This window comes from Gopherus evgoodei, chromosome 3 (assembly GCF_007399415.2).
Source record: "Gopherus evgoodei ecotype Sinaloan lineage chromosome 3, rGopEvg1_v1.p, whole genome shotgun sequence".
Classification (NCBI taxonomy): domain Eukaryota; kingdom Metazoa; phylum Chordata; order Testudines; family Testudinidae; genus Gopherus; species Gopherus evgoodei.
In genome coordinates, this window is record NC_044324.1 from 111,694,131 (window position 1) to 111,718,528 (window position 24,398).

At 44.0% G+C, this 24,398-nt stretch overlaps 1 protein-coding gene across 1 annotated transcript; it reads left to right on the forward strand.

Moving 5' to 3' along the window:
- Positions 1–15,936: 15,936 nt before the first annotated feature.
- On the forward strand, positions 15,937–16,965 carry LOC115647525 (trace amine-associated receptor 9-like). The gene is given in 1 exon segment (XM_030554247.1): positions 15,937–16,965. A coding segment is annotated over 1 exon segment (1,029 nt).
- The last annotated feature ends 7,433 nt before the right edge of the window (positions 16,966–24,398 follow it).

Sequence of the window (24,398 nt, forward strand, 5' to 3'; positions counted from 1 at the left end):
AAATGTATCTTGTACTGCTAAGTTCTGATTCCAGGTCACCATCTTCCTTTATTTGAAAGGAAAAACAACACAACGGACAGTCTCCCAGGCTTTTATAGTTGTATACTTTGAATCCTAATGAAAATCATGTTGTTATTTTTAGTAAAATGCATTTCTTTTTTTTTTAATGTTCTGATTTAAAGTGTCAGTGAATATCTTTTTTTTTAATGAGGCTGAATGAAAAAAGAAAAATTTTGCTTAATTGACCCTTCTGTGTTTTTGTTAAATATAACATTATTATATAGTATTTCTGACAAAATGACAACACATTGCACTATAAACACTAGATATATTTAGCACTGATTGGATAATTTTATTTTGTATTTTTCTGTATCGCTGGTTGACTTAGAAACTCTCTGGGCCCTAGAATAGGCCACTGTGAACAACAGGAAACATATAGAGCCCATGAAAAACCGACCTAGCAGAGATGGGGATGGCGTGGAGGGATGGAGGGAATAGGCATCTTATGAAACTAGCAAATAAGATGCAGATAGGACATCATAGTTGTTGCAGGGAAAATTCAAGTCATAATGGCAACTTCAAGATGTCCATAATTTTGGTCCACACCACTTTCCTCAAAGCTACTGGACCAAAACCAGTGTAGATAGACATACACTACTTGCACAACAATGAAGGTCTAATTAGATTCCATCTAGTGTCAGTGCCAAAAGCCCTATTGATTTAATGGTAGTCAGGCCATTTCTTTAGTCAGCAATAATGACTAAAATATCAAAAGTGTTATGATACTGTATGCCCTCCATGACTTTCTGGGCGACTGAATGGGGTATACAGGTCATTTAAAGCTTTTGAGACAACTCATGTAGACCAACTGTGTCCCAGTCCAGGGTCACCTTTAAAATATCTGAATGACAGGTGATTACTGAGAAGAAGTAGGTGATCTCAGGGAAGCAGGCTGGTGTTTATAAAGAAGCCCATTCTGATAATCCTGTTTTTAGAACCCAAAGCTCTGTGAGCAGGGTGGACTAGAGGTCCTCTCTGTGCCAGCCACTTTTTCTCCCACAGAACCAGGAGAATAGAACAGGGGAGGGCATGCAGTTATTATGGCAGAAATAACTGCTCCTAATCTGGGAGAAGGCATGCTGAGAAACAAAAGGTCTGTATAAGCCCCCATCTGTTTCCACAATCAAGGAGAGAACCTCAAGGAAGGTGGTCATGCTAATGGGCAAATTGTTGAGGCTGACTAAAATGTTGTCTTATAATTTCCTTTTAAAGAATAAGCTGCAGTGACCTCCAGGTAAATTACCTTCTCCTCTGTCTGGTTTGAAGTAGCTCCAGTGCTGTTGATATGAGTGTGATAGCCTGAAATTTTATTATCCCTCCTCAAAGAACTCTGAACTTTCCCTGCAGTTTTTTGTATTTGTAGTTCAAATAGCAGCAAAAGAATTTTAATAATATATGTTAAATCAATCCTCTCTCCGAAAACATGAATGGGTATCTTGATTTTTGGAGGCGTTTCCTGCACTTGTAATATCATGCTGAATGACAATAGACGTTCTAATACTATGGGAGTTCCCAGACCACACTGGAGAAAGGATGAATGGTGAATAAAGGAGGTGATATTAAATGTCACTCTACATGCAAGTGCGGAGTATAACGGAGGTTGGGAACAGCACCCTGGAATTCCCGGGTTTCATATGATTCCTGATAAATGCCCCAAACATCCAGCAATGTGTTCTACGCTCCTCTCTGCCTACTTGTGAAGTTTTAAACCCTCCATAGGCACACTTCCCTACCTTTCTATCTCTGTCTCTTGCAAACTCCTGGTATGCTGACAATTCATGACACTATCATCTGACTCCCTGCAAGCTCCCTTCCTTTCTTGGATTCTCCTGTTTCCTGCTTTCCTGCCTTCTAGCAGTTCCAGGCTGTCCATGAGCTCCTGAAACATGTTCCTTGCTTTCTGCAACTCTTCTGCATTCTTCATGGCCCCTTTGCAAACAAGCCTTTGGATATCTTTCTCCTTTTCTTTACCACAACACTTCCTCCTATGGCTCTCAGCCATTCAGGACCTTCACTGATTTCACAAACAAAATGAGTTCAGAAACACTCAAGGCCTAAAAGATGCTTCCGCTGCAAAGGGTGGGGGCTATTTCTCCTATCTGAACCTTTAAAGGGCATTAGGCTGGTTTTATAGCTGGTCCTATTCCTTCTGAATTTGTTCACTCATTCCATGGCAGAAGATGGGAGGGTAATGGAAGACTCACCCTTCTAAGGGGTGAAAATCTTTCTTTCTATGAAAAAAGAACAGAAGCATTTGTGGCACCTTAGGGACTAACAAATTTATTTGAGCATAAGCTTTCATGGGTTACAGCCCACTTCATTGGCTGCATAGACTGGAACATACAGCAAGAAGATATTTATACATACAGAGAACATGAAAAGGTGGAAGTAGCCATACCAACTGTAAGAGACCAATCATCTGAGATGAGCTATTATCAGCAGGAGGGGGGAAAAAACACTTTATAGTCTTCTAGGCCCAGAATTTAGACAGGGTTTCAAAGGTTGTGGAAGGAAAGAGGTCCTGTGTTCTACATATCTCCAGATAAGCTTTCTGCAACATTGTATGCCCCCCCCCTTGGGATATGGAAGATTTAGGTTTGATTTCCCTCTTCTGCCTGCCATAGAAATGGGATTTGCACTTGGATCTCCCACATTGCAGTAGAGTGGTCTAGCCACTGTGCTGTAGAATATACTGGTATAGGTTTCTCAGTCTCTCCTACTGAAACTATTCCACTATGTCTAAAATAGTTATTGGAGCAGGGACTTGGGCCTCCCACATCCTAGGTGAATGCCTTTACCACCAGGCTGTAGAGTCACTCTTTTGCTCTTTGGCCCAATTATTATTCACTGTCATTAGGATTGACTGTGAATGACAATGAATAGTCATTGGACCAGGGGATGAGAGTGAAAATGACTCTACAGCCTGCTTGGCTCACACATCTTGGGGAACTGGGAAGTCTCCTGGCTTTCCCATTTCTTTCTCTTTTTAAGGGGCAGAGGTGGGAAAAGTCCCCTCCTTTCTTCCACCTATTTCATGTGCATTTTCACAGACAGCCTGTAGCTGCCGTGAGTAACAACAGCCTTCTATTTGCATCCTCTGCTTTTCTGAGGTAGTGGAATAGAGTTCTTGCTCAAACCCATGGGTGGCGGGTACCATAGGCTGAGGGAGGCTGTGCCTAGCCAAACAGCTAAGTGTGACCCCACCCATGCTCTGCCACCAGGCTTCCCTCTTCTGGTTCCCACTCTCCGTGCGGCTCCAGTCCCACTGTGCTATTGCTCTGGCTCAAGCTCGGGCTGCAGTGCCTGCCCTCCCAGTGCTCTGGGACTGGGGACGGCTACAGCCACATGCTGCCTGCCCTTCCGGTGCTTCGGGGCTGGGGCCATGTACCACTGGGGGCCAAGGGTGCAGAGGGCTGGGGCTTCACTGCCAGCCCTCCCAGTGCTAGGAGGTTTGGGTCAGCACCACACACTCTCCCAGTGCCCTGGAGCTGGGAGAGCTAGCTGGGGGGGGGCAGAAGGGGAGGCCTCAGGCAGAAGGGGTGGGGCTGAGGGCTAGCTTCCCCAGCCAGTCGTTCACACACTGCCCGTGCTCAACCCTGTAACATCATTTCCCAGAAAAACATCAAAAGGAGTATCCTCTGTCATCCTCACCACCACCAGCATCCCTGCACCCATCTGTTTCTTTAATAGGACCCAGGCTAAAGACAGGGCAAACAGTTTTATCCTTGAACTTTTACCCAAAGCTGTCTGCCTCCCAACACCTAGTGTGGTTTCACTACATGGGGTGAAACTAGGATGTGGCCTATGCCTGTGTCCCTCTATGCGTGGAATTTATTCCCATTAACTTCCACTGTCTTCCCCCATTGGGGATCCATTGTTTTTGTTTCCATTTGGTACAGCAGGACTAATGTGCCAAGGTATTCAGAGTTAATTCTTAAGCACATACACTGTATGCCCCAGATGAGCTGGTTGGGCAACTCTCTCCCTCCAGAGGCTGAGTCATGCAGTTAACTCCTTAAGTTTGGGATGCAGGCTGTCACTCTAGGACCAGACTTATGCCTAATGGATGAACTGGGCAATTCCAGATGACATGACCCAGTTTATTACAGACATGACACCACTTCTCCCCAATCTCTCTGGGGTTCCTCAGAGCTGGCTTCCCTACCATTGGAGTAGGTCTTCTCCCCTGGGTGATTTTATCCATTTCTCATATCTGAAGAGTACCCCAGTGAGTTGTCCCTCCACTTTGTGTTCAATGTGTGGGCCATTCATCCCTGGCATTCCTCCCAGACCCAGACCTGCCATCCACATAGCCAGTCACTCAGTTTGTGGCATAGAAGTATCCTGGCTTTTTATCCACTAACTACATTTAACATCATGGGAACAAATCATAATCTGTCCTAACCAAACCATTTCATACAGCTCATTCAATATACGACTCCAAAAAAATCAACCTGGTTTAGAGGGAAGTCAAAGGAGCTAGGAATTGTAGAAAATTGATAAGGGAAACAAAGGGACACAAGGAGAACTCTATGACCAGTAGAGTTAAGGACAATAAGGAGTAGGTTATTTTAAGTATATTAGGAACCAAAAATATCCTAACAATGTTATTGGTCCATTTCTAGGTGGAAATGGTAGAATTATCAATAGTGATGTGGAAAGGAGAGAAATGTTCATAAATATTTCTGTTCTGTATCTGGGGGTGATAAAAACAAAACAACAAATGATGTAGTCATATTAGATGGTGACACTCTTTCTATTGTATTAGTATCCTGGGAGGATGTTAAAGAGCAGCTGCTGAAGTTAGACATTTTAAAATCAGGAAGTCCAGATAACTTGCATCCAGAGGTTTTAAAAGAGGTAACTAATGAGCTCATTGGATCATTAATGTTGATTTTCACTAAGTTTTGGAACACTGGGGAACTTCTAGAAGACTGGATGAAAGCTAGTATTTTACCAGTATTTATTAAAGATAAAAGGGATGCCCCAGTCTGACATCTATCTCAGGCAAGATAAAGGAGTGTCTGATATGGGACTCAATTAATAAAGAAATAAAGGAGGGTAAATAATTAATGACAATCAATATGAGTTTATGGAAAATAAATCCTCTCAAACTACCTTGATATCTTTATTTTTTGATGAGATTATACAGTTGATTGGTAAAGGTAATAGATCTAATATACTTAGACTTCAAGGCATTTGACTTGATGCCACACAACATTAAAATTGATTAAAAATTAGAAATATATAAAATTAACATGGAACATATTAAATGGATTAAAAATTGACTATGGATAGGCCTCAAAATATAATTGTAAACAGGCAATCGTTATCAAGTGGGTGTTTTTCGAGTAAGGACAGTTCTTAGTCCCACATTATTTAACATTTTTATCAATGACCTAGAAGAAAATATGAAATCACCACTGATAAGTTTGCAGATGACACAAAATTTGGGAAGTGGTAAATAATGAAGAAGACAGGTCACTGATACAGATATATCTGGATCACTTGGTAAGCTGGGTTCAAGAAAACAATATGCATTTTAATATGACTAAATATAAATGTACATTTAAGAATGTAGGCCATCCTTACATGATGGAGGACTCTATCCTGGGAAGCAGTGTCCAAAAAAGATTTGGGGTCATGGTGGATAATCAGATAAATATGAGCTCCCCAGTGTGACTCTGTGGCCAAAGGGCGAACGAAATTCCTTGGTTGCATCAACAGGGGAGTCTAGAGTAGGAATAGAGAGGTTATTGTACTTCTGTATTTGGCACTAGTGCAACTGCTGCTGGAATACTTTTCTGGTGTCCACAATTCAGTAAAGATGTTGTGGAATTGGAGAGGGTTGAGAGAAGAGCCACAAGAATAATCAAAGGTTTAGATTTAGCAGCAGTTCCCAATCAGGGACACACGTACTTCTGGGTGTATGTAGAGGTCTTCCAAGGGATATATCAACTCATCTAGATATTTGCTTAGTTTTATAACAGGCTACGTAAAACGCACTAGAGAAGTCAGTACAAACTAAAATTTCATACAGACAATGACTTTTTATACTGTTCTATATACTATACACTGAAATGTAAGTACAATATTTATATTCCAGTTGATTTATTTTATTTGATTTATAATTATATGGTAAAAATGAGAAAGTCAGCTATTTTTCAGGAATAGTGATATTTTTATAGCTGATTTTGTAAGCAACTATTTTTAAGTGAGGTGAAACTTGGGGGACACAAGACATATCAGACTCCAGAAAGGGATACAGTAGTCAGGAAAGGTTGAGAGCCCCTGTCTTATACAGGTAACTTAAAGAACTCAATCTACTTAGCTTACCTAACAGAAGGTTAAGGGATGACTTGATCAGAGGTTATTGGTACCTACATGGGGAACAATATTTGAAACAGCCTCTTCAATCTAGCAGAGAAAGATATAGAACAATTCAAAGGCTGGACATTGAAACTCTACAAATTCAGACTGGAAACAAGGTGTAAATTTTTAACAGTGAGAATAATGAAACATTGTCACTATTTACCAAAAGCAGCAAAGAATCCTGTGGCACCTTATAGACTAACAGACGTTTTGGAGCATGAGGTTTCGTGGGTGAATACCTACTTCTTCAGATGCATGTGGTGGAAATTTCCAGGGGCAGGTATATATATGCTAGTAAGCAAGCTAGAGATAACGAGGTCAGTTCAATCAGGGAGGATGAGGCCCTGTTCTAGCAGTTGAGGTGTGAAAACCAAGAGAGGAGAAACTGGTTCTGTAGTTGGCAAGCCATTCACAGTCTTTGTTCAATCCTGAGCTGATGGTGTCAAATTTGCAGATGAACTGAAGCTCAGCAGTTTCTCTTTGAAGTCTGGTCCTGAAGTTTTTTTCCTGCAGGATGGCCACCTTAAGATCTGCAATAGTGTGGCCAGGGAGGTTGAAGTGCTCTCCTACAGGTTTTTGTATATTGCCATTCCTAATGTCTGATTTGTGTCCATTTATCCTTTTCCATAGAGATTGTCCAATTTGGCCGATGTACATAGCAGAGGGGCATTGCTGGCATATGATGGCGTATATTACATTGGTGGATGTGCAGGTGAATGAACCAGTGATGGTGTGGCTGATCTGGTTAGGTCCTGTGATGGTGTCGCTGGTGTAGATATGTGGGCAGAGTTGGCATCGAGGTTTGTTGCATGGATTGGTTCCTGAGCTAGAGTTATTATGGTGCGGTGTGCAGTTACTGGTGAGAATATGTTTCAGGTTGACAGGTTGTCTGTGGGCAAGGACTGGCCTGCTACCCAAGGCCTGTGAAAGTGTGGGATCATTGTCCAGGATGGGTCGTAGATCCTTGATGATGCGTTGGAGGGGTTTTAGCTGGGGGCTGTATGTGATGGCCAGTGGAGTCCTGTTGGTTTCTTTCTTGGGTTTGTCTTGCAGTAGGAGGCTTCTGGGTACACGTCTGGCTCTGTTGATCTGTTTCCTTATTTCCTCGTGCGGGTATTGTAGTTTTGAGAATGCTTGGTGGAGATTTTGTAGGTGTTGGTCTCTGTCTGAGGGGTTAGAGCAGATGCGGTTGTACCTCAGTGCTTGGCTGTAGACAATGGATTGTGTGATGTGTCCGGGATGGAAGCTGGAGGCATGAAGGTAGGCATAGCGGTCGGTAGGTTTTCGATATAGGGTGGTGTTAATGTGACCATCACTTATTTGCACCGTGGTGTCAAGAAAGTGGACCTCCCGTGTAGATTGGTCCAGGCTGAGGTTGATGGTGGGGTGGAAGCTGTTGAAATCGTGGTGGAATTTTTCCAGAGTCTCCTTCCCATGGGTCCAGATGATGAAGATGTCATCAATGTAGCGTAGGTAGAGAAGGGGCGTGAGTGGACAAGAGCTGAGGAAGCGTTGTTCCAGGTTGGCCATAAAAATATTGGCATATTGTGGGGCCATGCGGGTGCCCATAGCAGTGCCACTGATCTGGAGATATATATTGTCATCAAATTTGAAATAGTTGTGTGTAAGTATAAAGGCACAGAGCTCAGCAGCCAGTTGTGCTGTGGCATCGTCAGGGATAGTGTTCCTGACAGCTTGTATTCCATCTGTGTGTGGGATGTTTGTGTAGAGAGCCTCTACATCCATGGTGGCTAGGATGGTGTTTTCTGGGAGGTGACCAATGCATTGTAGTTTCCTGAGGAAATCAGTGGTGTCACGGAGATAGCTGGGAGTGCTGGTGGCATAGGGTCTGAGTAGAGAGTCCATATATCCAGACAGTCCTTCAGTGAGAGTGCCAATGCCCGAGATGATGGGGCGTCCAGGATTTCCGGGTTTGTGGATCTTGGGTAGTAGATAGAATAACCCTGGTCGGGGCTCTAGGTGTATGTTGATTTCTTCTGGTGTTAGTGTAGGGAGTGTCCTGAGTAGATGCTGTAGTTTCTTAGTGTATTCCTCAGTGGGATCTGAGGGAAGCGGCCTGTAGAATTTGGTATTGGAGAGTTGTCTGGCGGCCTCCTTTTGGTAGTCAGACCTGTTCATGATGACAACGGCACCTCCTTTATCGGCCTCTTTGATGATAATGTCAGGGTGGTTTCTGAGGCTGTGGATGGCATTGCGTTCTGCACGACTTAGGTTGTGAGGCAAGCGATGTTGTTGTTCCACGATTTCTGCCTGTGCACGCTGGCGGAAGCATTCAATGTATAGGTCCAGACTGTCATTTCGACCCTCAGGAGGAGTCCATGTGGAGTTCTTCTTCTTGTGCTGTTGGTGGGAGGGCACCTGTGTATCAGTGCACTGTTCAGTGTTGTCCTGGAAGTATTCTTTGAGTCGGAGACGGCGAAAGTAGGCTTCCAGATCGCCACAGAACTGTATCATGTTGGTGGGGGTGGCAGGGGAGAAAGAGAGTCCCCGAGATAGGACAGACTTTTCTTCTGGGCTGAGTGTGTAGTTGGATAGATTGACAATATTGCTGGGTGGGTTAGGGGTACCAAGGTTGTGGCCCCATGTGGCAGGTAGGAGTTTAGACAGCTTACAGTCCTTTTTCCTTTGTAGAGCGGTGAAGTGAGTAATGTAGATCTCCTGTCTTATTCTAGTGAAGTCCGTTTGTATAGAAGTTTGGTTATTAATGAGAGTCTCCAGGTTGGAGAGCTCTTTTTTGATGTTTTCCTGTTTGCTGTATAGGATGCTGATCAGGTGGTTCCTCAGTTTTTTTGATAGAGTATAGCATAATCTCTCACTGTGGTCTGTGTAGTATGTAGATAGCAGTGGATTTTTTACCTTTAGTCCATTTGGTATGATGTCCATCCATTTGCATTTGGAAAGGAAGATGATATCTGTCTGTATTTGTGCAAGTTTCCTCATGAGGTTGATGGATTTCCACTCCATACGGCTAAATGCAGTGCCTTGCATGGTGTCAGAGGGGTAGCCGTGTTAGTCTGGATCTGTAAAAGCAGCAAAGAATCCTGTGGCACCTTATAGACTAACAGACTAACAGACGTTTTGGAGCATGAGCTTTTGTGGGTGAATACCCACTTCTTCAGATGCATGTGGTGGAAATTTCCAGGGGCAGGTATATATATGCTAGTAAGCAAGCTAGAGATAACGAGGTCAGTTCAATCAGGGAGGATGAGGCCCTGTTCTAGCAGTTGAGGTGTGAAAACCAAGAGAGGAGAAACTGGTTCTGTTCTGGTTCTGTGGATGGGTTGTAGATCCTTGATGATGCGTTGGAGGGGTTTTAGCTGGGGACTGTATGTGATGGCCAGTGGAGTCCTGTTGGTTGCACAAATACAGGCAGATATCATCTTCCTTTCCAAATGCAAACGGATGGACATCATACCAAATAAGGAAATAAGGAAACAGATCAACAGAGCCAGACGTGTACCCAGAAGCCTCCTACTGCAAGACAAACCCAAGAAAGAAACCAACAGGACTCCACTGGCCATCACATACAGCCCCCAGCTAAAACCCCTCCAATGCATCATCAAGGATCTACAACCCATCCTGGACAATGATCCCACACTTTCACAGGCCTTGGGTGGCAGGCCAGTCCTTGCCCACAGACAACCTGTCAACCTGAAACATATTCTCACCAGTAACTGCACACCGCACCATAATAACTCTAGCTCAGGAACCAATCCATGCAACAAACCTCGATGCCAACTCTGCCCACATATCTACACCAGCGACACCATCACAGGACCTAACCAGATCAGCCACACCATCACTGGTTCATTCACCTGCACATCCACCAATGTAATATACGCCATCATATGCCAGCAATGCCCCTCTGCTATGTACATCGGCCAAACTGGACAATCTCTACGGAAAAGGATAAATGGACACAAATCAGACATTAGGAATGGCAATATACAAAAACTGTAGGAGAGCACTTCACCTCCCTGGCCACACTATTGCAGATCTTAAGGTGGCCATCCTGCAGGAAAAAAACTTCAGGACCAGACTTCAAAGAGAAACTGCTGAGCTTCAATTCATCTGCAAATTTGACACCATCAGCTCAGGATTGAACAAAGACTGTGAATGGCTTGCCAACTACAGAACCAGTTTCTCCTCTCTTGGTTTTCACACCTCAACTGCTAGAACAGGGCCTCATCCTCCCTGATTGAACTGACCTCGTTATCTCTAGCTTGCTTGCTAGCATATATATACCTGCCCCTGGAAATTTCCACCACATGCATCTGAAGAACTAGGTATTCACCCACGAAAGCTCATGCTCCAAAACGTCTGTTAGTCTATAAGGTGCCACAGGATTCTTTGCTGCTTTTACAGATCCAGACTAACACGGCTACCCCTCTGATACCTGACACTATTTACCAAGGATCACGGTGGATTCTTCATCACTGGCAATTTAAAAGTCAAGATTAGATTTTTTTTTCTACAAGATCTGCTCTAGGAATTATTTTGGAGAAGTTCTATAGACTGTGTTATACTGGAGGTTAGACAAGCTGTTCACAATGGTCCCGCCTCATCTGGGAATCTTTGCCTCATTTGCAGAGAGAATCCATCAGCTGAGTCATGGAGTGCAGTGGTGGAAGCTTGCTGTGAATGGGGGTGGGGCAGAGGGATAGGAGGGGGATTGAGGGGAGTTACTGAGGCTCATTGGAGGGGGTAGTGTCACAGATTCTAGGCACGCAATGCGGACCAGTAAGGGGTTGTGTCACCACTTGCACTACAACCCTGGGTGCCTTGCAATGCTTTGCTGCTGTAGCTCCCAGCATGGGACACTCACAGCCAGCTCACAATCATGCAATCACCACCCTGGATGTCTGTGTGCTAGACAGCCCTGGTTCAGCAGCTCATCTACAGCCTCACAGCCCCACTCTGGCTTCCACCAGCCCTCATGACAACCAGCAAGTTGTCCCCAACACACTCCCAGTCTCCAATTTCCCCAAAACTCTGTGCCCTGAAGTATCCCGCCCTCTCCTGGACAGCTCAGAGAAATAATAAAGTTTGTTTGTTCCTGTATGGAGAGAAAAGCACATCACAGCTTATTAAGTTAACTGGGGTAAAAACACCCTTCCCTGCAAGCACAGCACTGAGTTGGTTTATACTAAAAACAAAACAAACCTATTAACAATAGGACATAGGTTAAGGGATGCCAGGTAAAGGAAATAAAAGTGGAGATGGTTATAAGCAAATAAAAATGAAGACACAAATCCCAAAGTCCAAAACTTAATCTAGCAAGGTTCAGGCTTTGTTCAAGATGTTTTCTCGCTCAAATCTTCCTTTTTCCCAGCCATGGCTGACTTTCCCTCACTTAGAACCTTCCACAGAAGTACAAGGTACTGTCTTCCTTTGTTTTCCCGGGTAAGATTTTTGCCTAAGCAGATTTTCCACCTATATTCACTTTGCAGAGACTTCAACCCCCACCTTATCTGAAGGACCCATATTTCTCAACTTGCAATAGTTCTGTTCTCTTGTATCTGTATAGTGATGGATGCCACAGATGGCTTCTGTCTTTACTTATATTTTCCGAAGTTCAGTTACCTTGGTTCAAGAGGCAGGGTGATTTCATGCTGTTTTTCCCTTTCTGTGGACTCCCCATCCACCTGTTCATAAATGGTGTTTTTCACTTTTTTGATCCTACCATGCTTAATTTACATAGAAGACAGGTAAATAGCTGTGACTTCCCTCCTGTCTGGGAGAGACTTGTGTCTCCCTTTGCTTGGCAGAGTCTGTAAAGCCTAATATCAATGAGTATCTGTAATTCCTTCTAGAGTGTTTTATGATTATATTAATCTCCTGTGTGTCATAGGCTTTCATAAAACATCACACTTGATAAACTTTTAGAATACAATAATATGGTATACAATCAGTTGATTCAATTGTTTCTCACTTGAGGTTCAGCCCACTGTCTGTAGAGCCCCGATAATATTTCACTTCCTTGCTCAAAGCTGTCTCCTCCCACATTTGTTAGCTTGTTAGCTCTGCTTACCTAAATGAAGATCCATTTACATATGTTTCTGCCTGCTCAACAGGCTGGTTAGAAAAACAAATGCAGATTCCTTTTGCTAGGAGGGACCAGTCCCCCTGACTTGCCGGGCTTAAATTCATTTTAGTCATCATTCCACCTTTTTTGCAAAACTCTAAACATACACTGCGTATGTACATGACTCAAGAATATTAATGATCAGTGAGTTATTAATTTTCCAATGACATATTACATGTCATCTTTTAGATAACTATCATGACACTAGTGTGTGAGGTGTAATGAGTATGTCAGGCCTGGCAAAAGTTGCTGACAGATTAGTGAGCCACAAGTGGGCCTCTATGGCACTGGTGCCCTGTGCTTTCCTATCCCTCGGTGGCTGGTGCCCGGTGCAACAATATTCCCTTGCTACCCAATAGGTGCTGGTGCTCTGTCTCCCACCTAACCCTGGCTAACAAACACGCTTCAAGTCCTTCTCCTTTCCTGGATCTTCTCCACCTGCTCCCCTGCAGCCATATTTAATCTCTTGTGCTGCTGCTTCAGGTCCTCCTCTGGGTCCTGCTTTTAGCCCCTCCCCCCATGGCCCTGGCTAAGGTGGGAGGGGTTGAGAGCTCGCCTTCAGCTGGGATCAAGGTCTCAGCCAGGAGTTCTGTGGTCCTTTCGGCTCTGGCTAGAGCTCTGAGCCCAGAGCCCCTACCACCTATGGTCCCACCCCATTCTGCCCTCCCCTGCAACCCCACCCCTGTTCCACCTCTTCTCCCATGGCCCTGATCCCATTCCACCCACTCACCCATCCCCATTCAGCCCCTCCCCCTCTAGCCATGCCCCCGTTCAACTCTCTTTCTCCCACCCCCAAGGGCCTGTGTCTCCCCCACCTCTCCGGCCCAGAGACTGGAAAAGCTCTGTGGCTGTGGTGGGGGTAGATTTTTCCAGGGATCCAAAATGCACCACAGCCCCACCACAGCAGCACAAGGTTTGGGAAGGCTTAGCCTCCCCCAACCTCCATTATGCACCACCTATGCTCTGTCCCCCAGCCTTCCATGCCCCATGCACATGAGCAGGGGGAGAAACATAGATGGGTCCCACTCTCACTTCTGTGAGATAATGTGTGGGCTGAAAATATCAGGAGGGTGGAAACATAGATCTGCTCCCCCAATATTTCCATTGCAGGGGATCTAGTTCCCCTCACTCCCACCACCTGAGTGAGTTACAGCCTCCATAAGAGTCATCCATACGGGCAAAATTATACTTTTGGACCTCGGTCCCTGCAAAAAAATAAAATAAACCCTTTTCTCTGTGTCTCTCTAAAGCAGCTTTACTCCTCAGATTTGTACTGACTGCAAAGCATCTGTAGTCCCCACAGCCTGTCCCAAACATTGGACTGTAAGCATCTAGGGCTTTACCTTCCAAATAAGGACAATAGAAAATGGAGCTGATCTACAGAGGGAACCCATTTTAAATCACAAGCCTTCTCAAAGCAGTGAAAGAGACATCAATATATCATCCTCCTTAAACTGGGGAAAGAATTAACCATCTATACTCTTTGTGGAATTAATACGCTGTGTTCTGTTCCAATTGACTGAATTACCAGGTCCCTGGGTCTTCAGTCGCTTTCTCGGTCACTTTCACTCTGATTCTCACACTCCCAGTCAGTAAGCAGTTCCTCATCCAAGAACAGCTTCCTCTTCTCCAGCTGTAGCTTCCTTCATTCCGGGTCCTACGAATTTTAGAAACATGGTTTGGATGGGACAGAATTACTCCCCCAGTTGTTGCATACACTCCATACATCTTCCTCCATGTCATTGTCCTCAGGCTTTCCCAGTCCTGCTAGGTCATTCTGGCCACTGTTTTTCCTCCCACTTTCCGGGCAGACTTTGTCCTTCCCACAAGTTCACCCAGTTCTGAACCATGATTCCTTTTCCTATACAAAAAGGGGGTCTAGTGGGACTCAAAGAAGATTTGAGTTCAAGTTCCTCACCTGCCACACAGACCTTTCAGGTAACCACTTAATCTGTGTGTTTCAGTTCCTTGTCAATAACAGGGGGATTATAATACTTCACTACCTCAATGGGACGTAGTAATAAATATGCTGAAACAAACGATGCTCAGGTGATTTCATCTGATAATGAGTGTAGCGCATTTCTTTCCAAATGAAAATGCATTCCTTAAAAATATATAGACATGGAGCAGTTAAAGCAACTTGATTACATGGGAAAGTAAAAAAGAAAAAAAAATCCTTGGCCTGTGTGACCTGGTTCACTCTTGGGCTCAGGACAAACCATTACCAACACCTTGGTCAGGTGTAACAAAACAAAATGGATTTATTTGGCTGTCACAGCCTTACCCTACAGTAACAAGCACAGCACTGACAGTAAACAGTAATCTTCAGAGAGGCTCTGGAAGGTAGAAGTCTCTCAAGAAATTCCTGGCCCTTATCCAGGGCCTTCTCACAGAGGTCAGCCCCAACTGAGCTACATTCTCCAATTTCAAACCCTCCTTCCAAGCCTGAGACTTACTGCAGGTGCAGCAGAGCAGGACTGACTGAGCCCACAGCTGCCTCTGCCTGTTACCCGGTCTGCACTGGGGTGGATTTGCATACCTCATCACAGTCTGTTAATGTATTTTGTAGAAATAAATGTGCAAAGAGTCATAAAAATCAGCATCTGCAGAGTCAAAAGAGACAGGATCTGGCTAAGAAGTTCCATACCTCGCTTTTGATGTTACTTGTGAAAATCTCAGGCCCTGATCCTCAGTTCACACCATGGAATTACATAGCATAAAGCTGACATAAAAGAAAGCAGATTGTGGCCCTAAATTTTGTTACTGAAAAAAGCTGTATGGTTTTCAGGTCTGACATGATAATATATCATATTTTGAAGCGCAACTTAATAATGATTTTTACAGCTTATGTAATCTCTGTTTCCCTACCCTTCATCACACAGACTTCATTTAGGAAAATCAGTGAGTATGCCCTAGCCTTTTTTTTTTCTTTGGGAGAGGAGAGAACAGGTTTTGTCATTAACATGAACATCAGAACTCAGGGGAGGACGTGTTACTATAAATTGAAGCCTGTTCCAACATTCTCTTCATATCTCAGTTCACACTGATTTGTGAAAGGGAATTTCTCAGATGTCTAAGGCATTGGAAGATTCAAAACAAGTAAGAATGAATCCTTAACTCCATATACAATAAATTCAAATAATATTTTTCCAGTTCTTTCATTTCTTATTTGAAATCACCAGGGAAAAGTGGCTGCTACATAAATCTTCCATTGTTGTAATTTTTTAAAGTTGTGAATTAATCTTAATGTCTGCATTCAAGATCATATTGTGGAGTTATTATATTAACACCCATATTTATTTTTTCAGGAGAAGTTTTTTCAGAAGAAGAAATAGATGCACGTGTTTCCTTTACTAGATCATAACCATCAGTTCAGGAATTCAATTTTGAGGGAAATAATGAACTCAATCTTTTTTGATAAGGAAGATTTGCAATACTGCTTTGAGAACATGAATGAATCTTGCTATAAAACACCATTGTCTTCTGGACTCCAAGTAACTTTGTATATTGTGCTTGGTTTGCTGACGATTTTTACCGCAGGTGGAAATCTAATGGTAATTGTTTCCATTGTTTATTTCAAACAGCTTCACTCACCTACGCATTTTTTGATCGCCTCCTTGGCATGCACTGACTTTGGTTTGGGTCTGACTGTGCTGCCCTTTAGCACTGTAAGATCTGTTGAAATGTGCTGGTATTTTGGGAAAACATTCTGTCGATTTCACTATTGTTTAGATGCATCTTTTTGTTATTCATCAATATTTCATTTGTGTTTCATCTCTGTTGATTGATATGTTGCTATCACTGACCCTTTAATTTATCATATCAAGTTCACAGTGCCAGTTTCAGGCATGTTTATAGCTGTTGCCTGGATATTTTCATTAGTATTCAGTTTTTCTGTTGTCTTCACTGGGGCTAACGAGAAAGGGATACATGATTTAGTAAATGCCCTCTCATGTGTAGGGAGCTGTCAGATTCTTTTCAACAAAACATGGGTGGTTGTATCCTCTCTCCTTTATTTCATACCTTTCTCTGCAATTATAGTGCTTTATAGCAGGATCTTTGCTGTGGCTAAACGACAAGCTAGAATGATAGAGATGATGAGCAACAACACCCAGTTGTCTGATAATTACAGTGACAGAGTTGGCAGAAGAGAGAGGAAAGCTGCTAAAACTCTGGGTATACCTGTGTTTGCTTTCTTGGTATTCTGGGCACCTTTTCTGATAGTTGTAATAATTGATGCTTTCCTCAACTTCATAACTCCACCCCTTGTTTTTGATATTGTGTCTTGGTTTGCTTATTCCAATTCTGCCATTAATCCTTTGATTTACTCTCTTTTTTATTCTTGGTTTCGAAAAGCAATGAAAATGTTTGTGAGCTGTAAAATCCTCCGCCTTGATTGCTCAACAATGAGTTTGTTTTCTGAATGAAAATGTATCTTGTACTGCTAAGGTCTGATTCCAGGTCACCGTCTTCCTGTCTGTTTTGTTGTTTTTCCTTTCAAGTCTCCTAGGCTTTTATAGTTGTATACTTGGAATCCTAATGAAAATCATGTTGAGTTATTTTTAGTAAAGTCCATTTCTTTTTTTTTTTTAAATGTTCTGATTTAAAATGTAAGTGCATATCTTTTTTAATAAGACAATAAAAAAGAAAAATTGTGCTTAATTGATTCTTCTATGTGTTAGCATTATTTTTGTTAATTTTAACATTGTTATAGAATTTCTGACAAAATTACAAATTATTGCACTATAAACACCAGATATATTTATCCAGCCAGTGCTAATTTTATTTTGTATTTTTCTGTGTCACTGGTTTTCTTAGAAACTCTCTAGGCCCTAGAATACGCCACTGCGACTGCCATGGCTGTATTTCCCCATCTTCTCCAAGAGCCATTGCCTTCAAAAAACCAGAAACTGTCACTGACATGTCCACCCACATCTTGCAGACATTCTGTCTTGTCCTGCAATAACAGTGAAGCTGAAAGCAGGAATTGCTCAACTGGTGCAGGATCTATGGCTTGTTTCTGGCTGGGATGGACAAAACAGGGAATGCACAGAAAGGAAGAACCTTGTCTGGATGTGTTGGTGGGCTGAGAACACATCTGTAAGGAGCTATGGAACATACAGATAAGTTCTCCCACTTACACTGCATACCAAGACCTGGAGCGGCTCCAGTTGGCAAGGTGCTAAGAACCCTAGGATGCACTCCCACAGATCCCAATGTCAGACACGTGTATTTTGCAGTGCCAGTGTGGATGTGGCTATATGGGTATGAAGTGTGCATCCCACTGCAGTGTAGATGTTAGTAAGCATGCTTGGCAAGCACTGGTTTGCTGGTGCAGGTGCCTGGACATGGATACAAAATTCAGCGTAGACCTACCCCAAGTGTTTACTGAAGGGAGGCTTAACTTGATCCATTCTTTTTCCTTCCCGCTTGTTTTTCCAAACAGCTGCTTTCCTTCCTGCTTGTTTTATCCTGTATTAAACTAAACCAATATATTAATACACTAAACATCCCAATAGCCAGAAGTAATATAAATTATTCATGAATTATTACACAGTAGTTCTATATCTAGCCTAGTTGTTTCCATGGAAATTTACAAACACTGGATTTTTTTCTTTTTTCAGAGTCTCTTTTGAAACTCTGGGTTTTTTAGAACACCGGGGCTTTTTTATGGGCATTAGATGACTCCGAAGATTGGCAATAGGATCATGTCTATTTAGGATTTTTCTAATGTGCCGGCCATCATGGTACCATGTGCACAAGCTAGGTATTATTTCAAATTATGCAAAGTCTCCTCAATTCTAAAATGAGATTGTACAAAAAGACAGTCCAGTAGTTAAAACACTCTAGTGGAAATCAAGAAGATTGGATTCAGCTTCTTCCTCTGTACACAGACTTCATTTCTGCAGATTTCATTTCCCTCTCAGTAAATATGGGGATACCATTACTTTCCTATCTCTTTGGAACATGGCAATAAATGTGTCTGTCCCAGGGGTCTCCAGAGTTGTGAGGCATCTCACTTCTGTCAGTCTTTAGCATGAGGTAGTCTTGTCTGTATCTGCTGTGGGCCCACTCCCTGACTCCAGCAGCCTCTGGCAATACAAGCACTACTTTCCAGGCCTTTGCAGGCCTCACTCTCTCTAGGCAGGTTAGCAATAAGCACACACCAACCTGGTCCTTTGGGCATCTCCCTGGGGTGTCCAGCTGCTGGTTCACTAAAGGCTCACAGAGCTCGCAGATTCTCTACTTCCTAAGGGATAGTACACAGCACAGCTTACTAGTCCACTTAGAAGAATGCCCCTCTGCTTAAAACACAGCACTTAGATTTGTTCATAGAGAAAGTAAGTATACGTTTCTTTAACAAAGAACAGAGAGTCATATGACAACAAGCAGAAATGTTGAAAAAAAAAGGGTTACATATAAAACAAAATCATAGGCTTTTTATGGCCTAAACTGAGCAAACAAATTACTCTCCAGTCTAAAGAAGTTCTTCCCAGCATTTTCAGACATGCCTAGCTGAGATCTTTTTCATGAAGCAAACCTAATGCCATTTTAATTCCTTGGGGAAGGATCCCAGGCTGTCTTTTTTTCACCCCCAGAACAGACCTTTGATCTTCACCTGAAAACAGGGTTCCTCCCCTCTCCACCGCTGTTTACCTCTTCCTGTTAATTTTCTTTTGACCTCCCTGCAAAGTCTCTATTAGCATTTGTTTTAGTATGCTCTCACACAACATGGTCCTTATCCTAGGAAGTCCACTCTCCAGAGGATTATTTGGGGTTCCTTTCCTTTGTAAATCCTCAGACCTGTGCCTGATCCATATAGCAAACATAGCCTGTCACCAAGTATGTCCATTGGTTTTATGCTAATTGAATTAGCCTGGAGGCATGCAAACACAATGGTCTGCTAGAGAGATAAGTGTTTACTACCCCCTTCCTGCCTAGAATCTGCTTATCACCTTCTGGTGACCTGCCTTAACTTACCTGCTTTAAGTACATAGTTTTCAGGATCAGGGCCGCCCAGAACTAGGGGCAAGTGGGGCAATTTGTCCCAGGCCCTGGGCCCAGCAGAGGTCTTGCGATCCCTGGCCCAGTGGTGGTCCGGGTCTTCGGATGGCATTTCGGTGTCGGGGGGCCCTTCAGTGCTGCTGAAGATGCGGAGCGACTGAAGGGCCCCTCGCCGCCAAAATGCCACTCTAGTCCTGGCCTGGTGACGGTCTGGGTCTTCAGTGGCATTTCAGAGGCAGGGGGCCCTTCAGTCGCTTCAGGTCTTCGGCGGCATTTCAACGGTGGGGGGCTGCCAAAGGACATGGAGTGACTGAAGGGCCCCCCACCGCCGAAATGCCGTCGAAGACTCAGACACTGCCGGGTTTTGTAACAAGCACGGCAGCTTCCCTACTTTGCCCCAGGCCCCCTGAATCCTCTGGGCAGCCCTGTTCAGGATACATACATAACTTTACACATTATCTTCACATACTTTAATAATGATTAAGATGATCAATGTGACACATGCTTTCGGTAGAGACATTACATGACACCTTTTGATGAACCAGGGGATCCCTGTAACTCTATCTACGGAGTGAAAGTAACTTACAGGACTTATCTGCACCTGCCGGAGTCCTGAGGGGGGGCGTGGCCTCTCCAGAAGAGGCGTGGTTCTCTCAAGATTTAAAGGCCTTGGGGAACCAGGTGTGGCTGGGAGACCCAGGGCCTTTAAATCAACCAGGGGCTCCCAGCTGAAGAGGTGGCTGGGACCCCCCCAGCGCTCAGGGGCAAATTAAAGGGCCTGGGGCTCTGGCCGCCAGGGGGAACTCTGAGCTTTGCAGGGCTGGGGCAGGGATTTAAAGGGCCCAGAGCTCCTGCCGCTCAGGGAAGCCCTGAGCCCTTTAAATCCTGGCCCCAGCCCGGCCACCAGAGCTGCAGCCAGGATTCAAGGGCTCTTGGACTGCCCGCAGAGGCGAGGAGCTCTGAGCCCTTTAAATCTCAGCCGTGGCCAGGATTTAAAGGGCTCAGGGGCTGCCCGCAGCTGCGGACAGCCCAGAGCCCTTTCAATGCCCGCCGTGGAAGTCGATGCGGTCCAGCACGGGTTACTGGCTCTTGCCAGTACGCCAGACTGGACTGGCTTACTTTCACCTCTGACTGTATGTATGTGTATGTGTATGAATGTGTCACAAACAATGCAGCTGCAGGCCTGCCACTGACCAGCAGCGACCCCAGCAACTGGCCCTTGTGGGCTGCTGCCTTCAGAGAGCCAGCAGGTGCCGCTGGGCTGGGTCTGCCAAGGAGTAAGTAACCAAGGCAAAACACCACAGAGAGGGTTCGGGGTGTGTGGGGGAGAGTCAGGGGTGAATGAAGGACAACTGGTCTAGACTTCATGAAATATACAAGATATTTACAGAAAGTTTTGACAATTTCAATCTCTGCACTCTGCAGGCAGGATAAAACAAAAGGAGATCTGAAATTGCACCCGATGTCCTAAGGACATTTCAGGTGTTTAAATCAATGTATAATGAGGGTGGATTGGAATGAAAACTACTATTTATTTCAAAGGATGCACAATAATTTCCCTGAATATTCAGTTTTCCCCTCCAATCCGTTTGTGGTTTTGTCTATGGGGGCTATTTGCTTTCCCTGTGAATCTTTAGTTGCTTTAGCAAAATTGCATTGCCCAAAATAAACCCTAATCATCATGACAAATCTTTCCACCATGTTCTCCATGTTTTTGTGTTGTTTTTTTTAAAACTGTATCATTTCAAAGAGGATCTGCAAGCAGTATGGACATCACAACCATGTTTCTCTGCTGAGGATGGAATGGGACAGATCTGAATTTGGAAACGATTCCTGATTTTGATTGTGTTTAGGAGATCCCCTCATCCCATGGGCAGAAAAGAACTGCCTCCACCATGGTCACACACCAAAAACAACTGGGAGTGAAATTAACAAGGATGCCAGAAACAGCTCCAAACTCTGGGCACTGAACTGCACAGGGAACAGCTGAGTTTAAACTGTTCTTTTGCAGGCAGCAGCAGCAGGCATCTCAGCCAGTCTCCCTACTGCAAGCTAGAGCCTAGAGGAGAAGCCCTGTTGGGGGTGGAGGGGTGGGGAGGAATGCAGAGCCTTGTCTGCAGCCTGACTGGAAGAGGGGGAGGGAAGAGCCGAGAAACCAAAGTGACAGTGAGTTTTCCCCCCCTGCTTTTATTAGCTCTGGATTTAAGCTGTGCAGCCAAATGCTTGTATTTGTTGTGTATATTAGTATTGGAGAGATCCCCTCATCCCGGGGGCAGGAAAGGACTGCCCCTGCCATGGTCAAACACACCAGCGCCGCCCAGAGGATTCTGGGGACCTGGGGCAAAGCAATTTCGGGGGCCCTTCCATAAAAAAAAATACAATACTATATTCTAGTGGGGGCCCCTGCGGGGCCCGGGCAAATTGCCCCACTTGCTCCCCCCCTAGGGGCGGCCCTGCGAAAAATAAACCTTCTGCATCTCTGCACAAATCCAGTTTTGAGAAAACTTCTTTACAAGGTATCACTGGTTCTCAGCATCAGCTAGTGCTAAAAGGCACTAAAGCTCATTAAAAGGGTTGGACAAATATGTGCCGTCAAAACTGTTTCTGGATCGAAAACTAGGGGTTTTTAAAAAGCAGAAAAAAATCACGGACAATGTCTGCTTTCCTTCAAAATTTGTTGTTTTTTTTAATTGAAAAGCTGAAATTAGTCTGCCATAACCTGAATATGCTTTCGGGTTTCAGAAGTGTGTGGCCAAATATCTGCTGCTTGCTGTGTTTGACTGTTTAAAGAAACAATAAAAAAAATTCTGCTTAAAAGAAGATCCAAAACTTTTTGAACGACCTCAGCTTGTGACCAAACACCTGAGCCCATCCAGTCAGAGATTTTTCCAGGTTTCTGATACTCTGTTGGCTTCCTTGACTCATATCTGTCTCCAAAACTTTGGGTTCATTTAGGTTAGACTATAAGAACAGCCATACTGGGTCAAACCAAAGGTCCATCCAGCCCAGTATCCTGTCTATCGACAGTACCCAATGCCAAGTGCCCCAGAGGGAGTAAACCTAACAGATAATGATCAAGTGATCTCTCTCCTGCCATCCATCTCCACCCTCTGACAAACAGAGGCTAGGGACACCATTCCTTACCCATCCTGGCTAATAGCCATTAATGGACTTAACCTCCATGCATTTATCTGTTTCCTAGAGACTGGCTCTATGGGATCCCTCACAAACTGTTGATGGTTACTGTGGGTTTGTCTTTAGTATAGCTTCTGTACATACTCCACGAACTGAGCATTTGAGCTTGTTCCAAATCTGGGATGAGCATATGTTGTGAAAACTGAAATGCTCAAAATAGCACATGCATGTGAATGGACATAGGGTGTTAAAATTAAATTACTCCAGGGGTTCTCAAACTGGGGGTCGGGACCCCTCAGGGAGGTCATGAGGTTATTACTGGGGGCTTCGAGCTGTCAGCCTCCACCTCAAACTCTGCTTTGCCACCAGCATTTATAATAGTGTTAAATATATTAAAAAGTGTTTTTAATTTATAAGGGGTGGGGTCACACTCACAGGTTTGCTATGTGAAAGGGGTTGTCATAACATATTCCCAGATTTGGACCTTAGCGTCCAAAATATGGGTGTTAGCATGAAAACCTCCAAGCTTAGTTACCAGCTTGGACCTGGTAAAGCTGCCACCACCCAAAATATTAGAGTGTTTTGGGGCACTCTGGTCCCCCCAAAAACCTTCCCTGGGGACCCCAAGACCCAAATTCCTTGAGTCTCACAACAAAGGGGAATAAACCGTTTCCCTTCCCCCCTCCTCCTTCCAGGTGTTCCCTCCCTGGGTTCCTGGAGAGATACACAGAAGCAAGCTCCGTGAATCTAAACAGAGGGATTCCACCCTCCCTATTTCCAGTTCTGGAAATACAAGTACCGAGAGAGAGAGCCAAGTTTCCCCCCTGCCCCCGTCCTTCACCCAGAGGGAATGCAAAGTCAGCTAGTAAATCTAACACACACAGATTTCCCCCCTGACTTCCTTCCTCCCCCATTCCCTGGTGAGCTACAGACTCAATTCCCTGGATTTCCCCACTAAAGAAAAACTCCAACAGGTCTTTAAAAAGAAAGCTTTATATAAAAAGAAAGAAAAAGTACATAAAAATGGTCTCTCTGTATTAGGGTGACAAATACAGGGTCAATTGCTTAAAAGAAATATGAATAAACAGCCTTATTCAAAAAGAACACAATTTAACACATTCCAGCAACTATACACATGTAAATACAAAAGAAAACAATATAAACCTATGTCTTATCTTTTTGTACTTACAACTGGGAAACAGAAGATTAGAAAGCAAGAGACAAGAAAAAATATCCTCTCATAGCCGAGAGGAGTACAGGCACACGGCAAGAACAAAGACTCAGGACACAAACTTCTTCACCTCACCCAGATTTGAAAAAGTCTTGTTTCCTGATTGGTCCTCTGGTCAGCTGTTTCAGGTTACTTTTTTCCGGGTGAAAGAGACATTAACCCTTAGCTATCTGTTTATGACAGGGGTCACCAGTATAAAAGTTTGAGAATCACTGAATTAACCCCTCTGGAGCCTCAGTAAATGTAGGGGTGTGGGTGGGCTCCCTTGGTAGGGTTGGGGAAGGAGGGTGGTGGTGTAGGATATTTGCTCTTCTCATGTGATCCCTCCCCCAGTGACTAATTTTAAATGAAGCTACCCTCCCCTGACATAAATATTCCCTATGGCCTGAAATTAAATATAGACTAAAACTTGGCATTTGAGAAGTGAAAGGGATGGTAACCCGAATGGAAAAGTTACAGCTTGGCTCTTCTGCAAGCCTCAACTGCTGA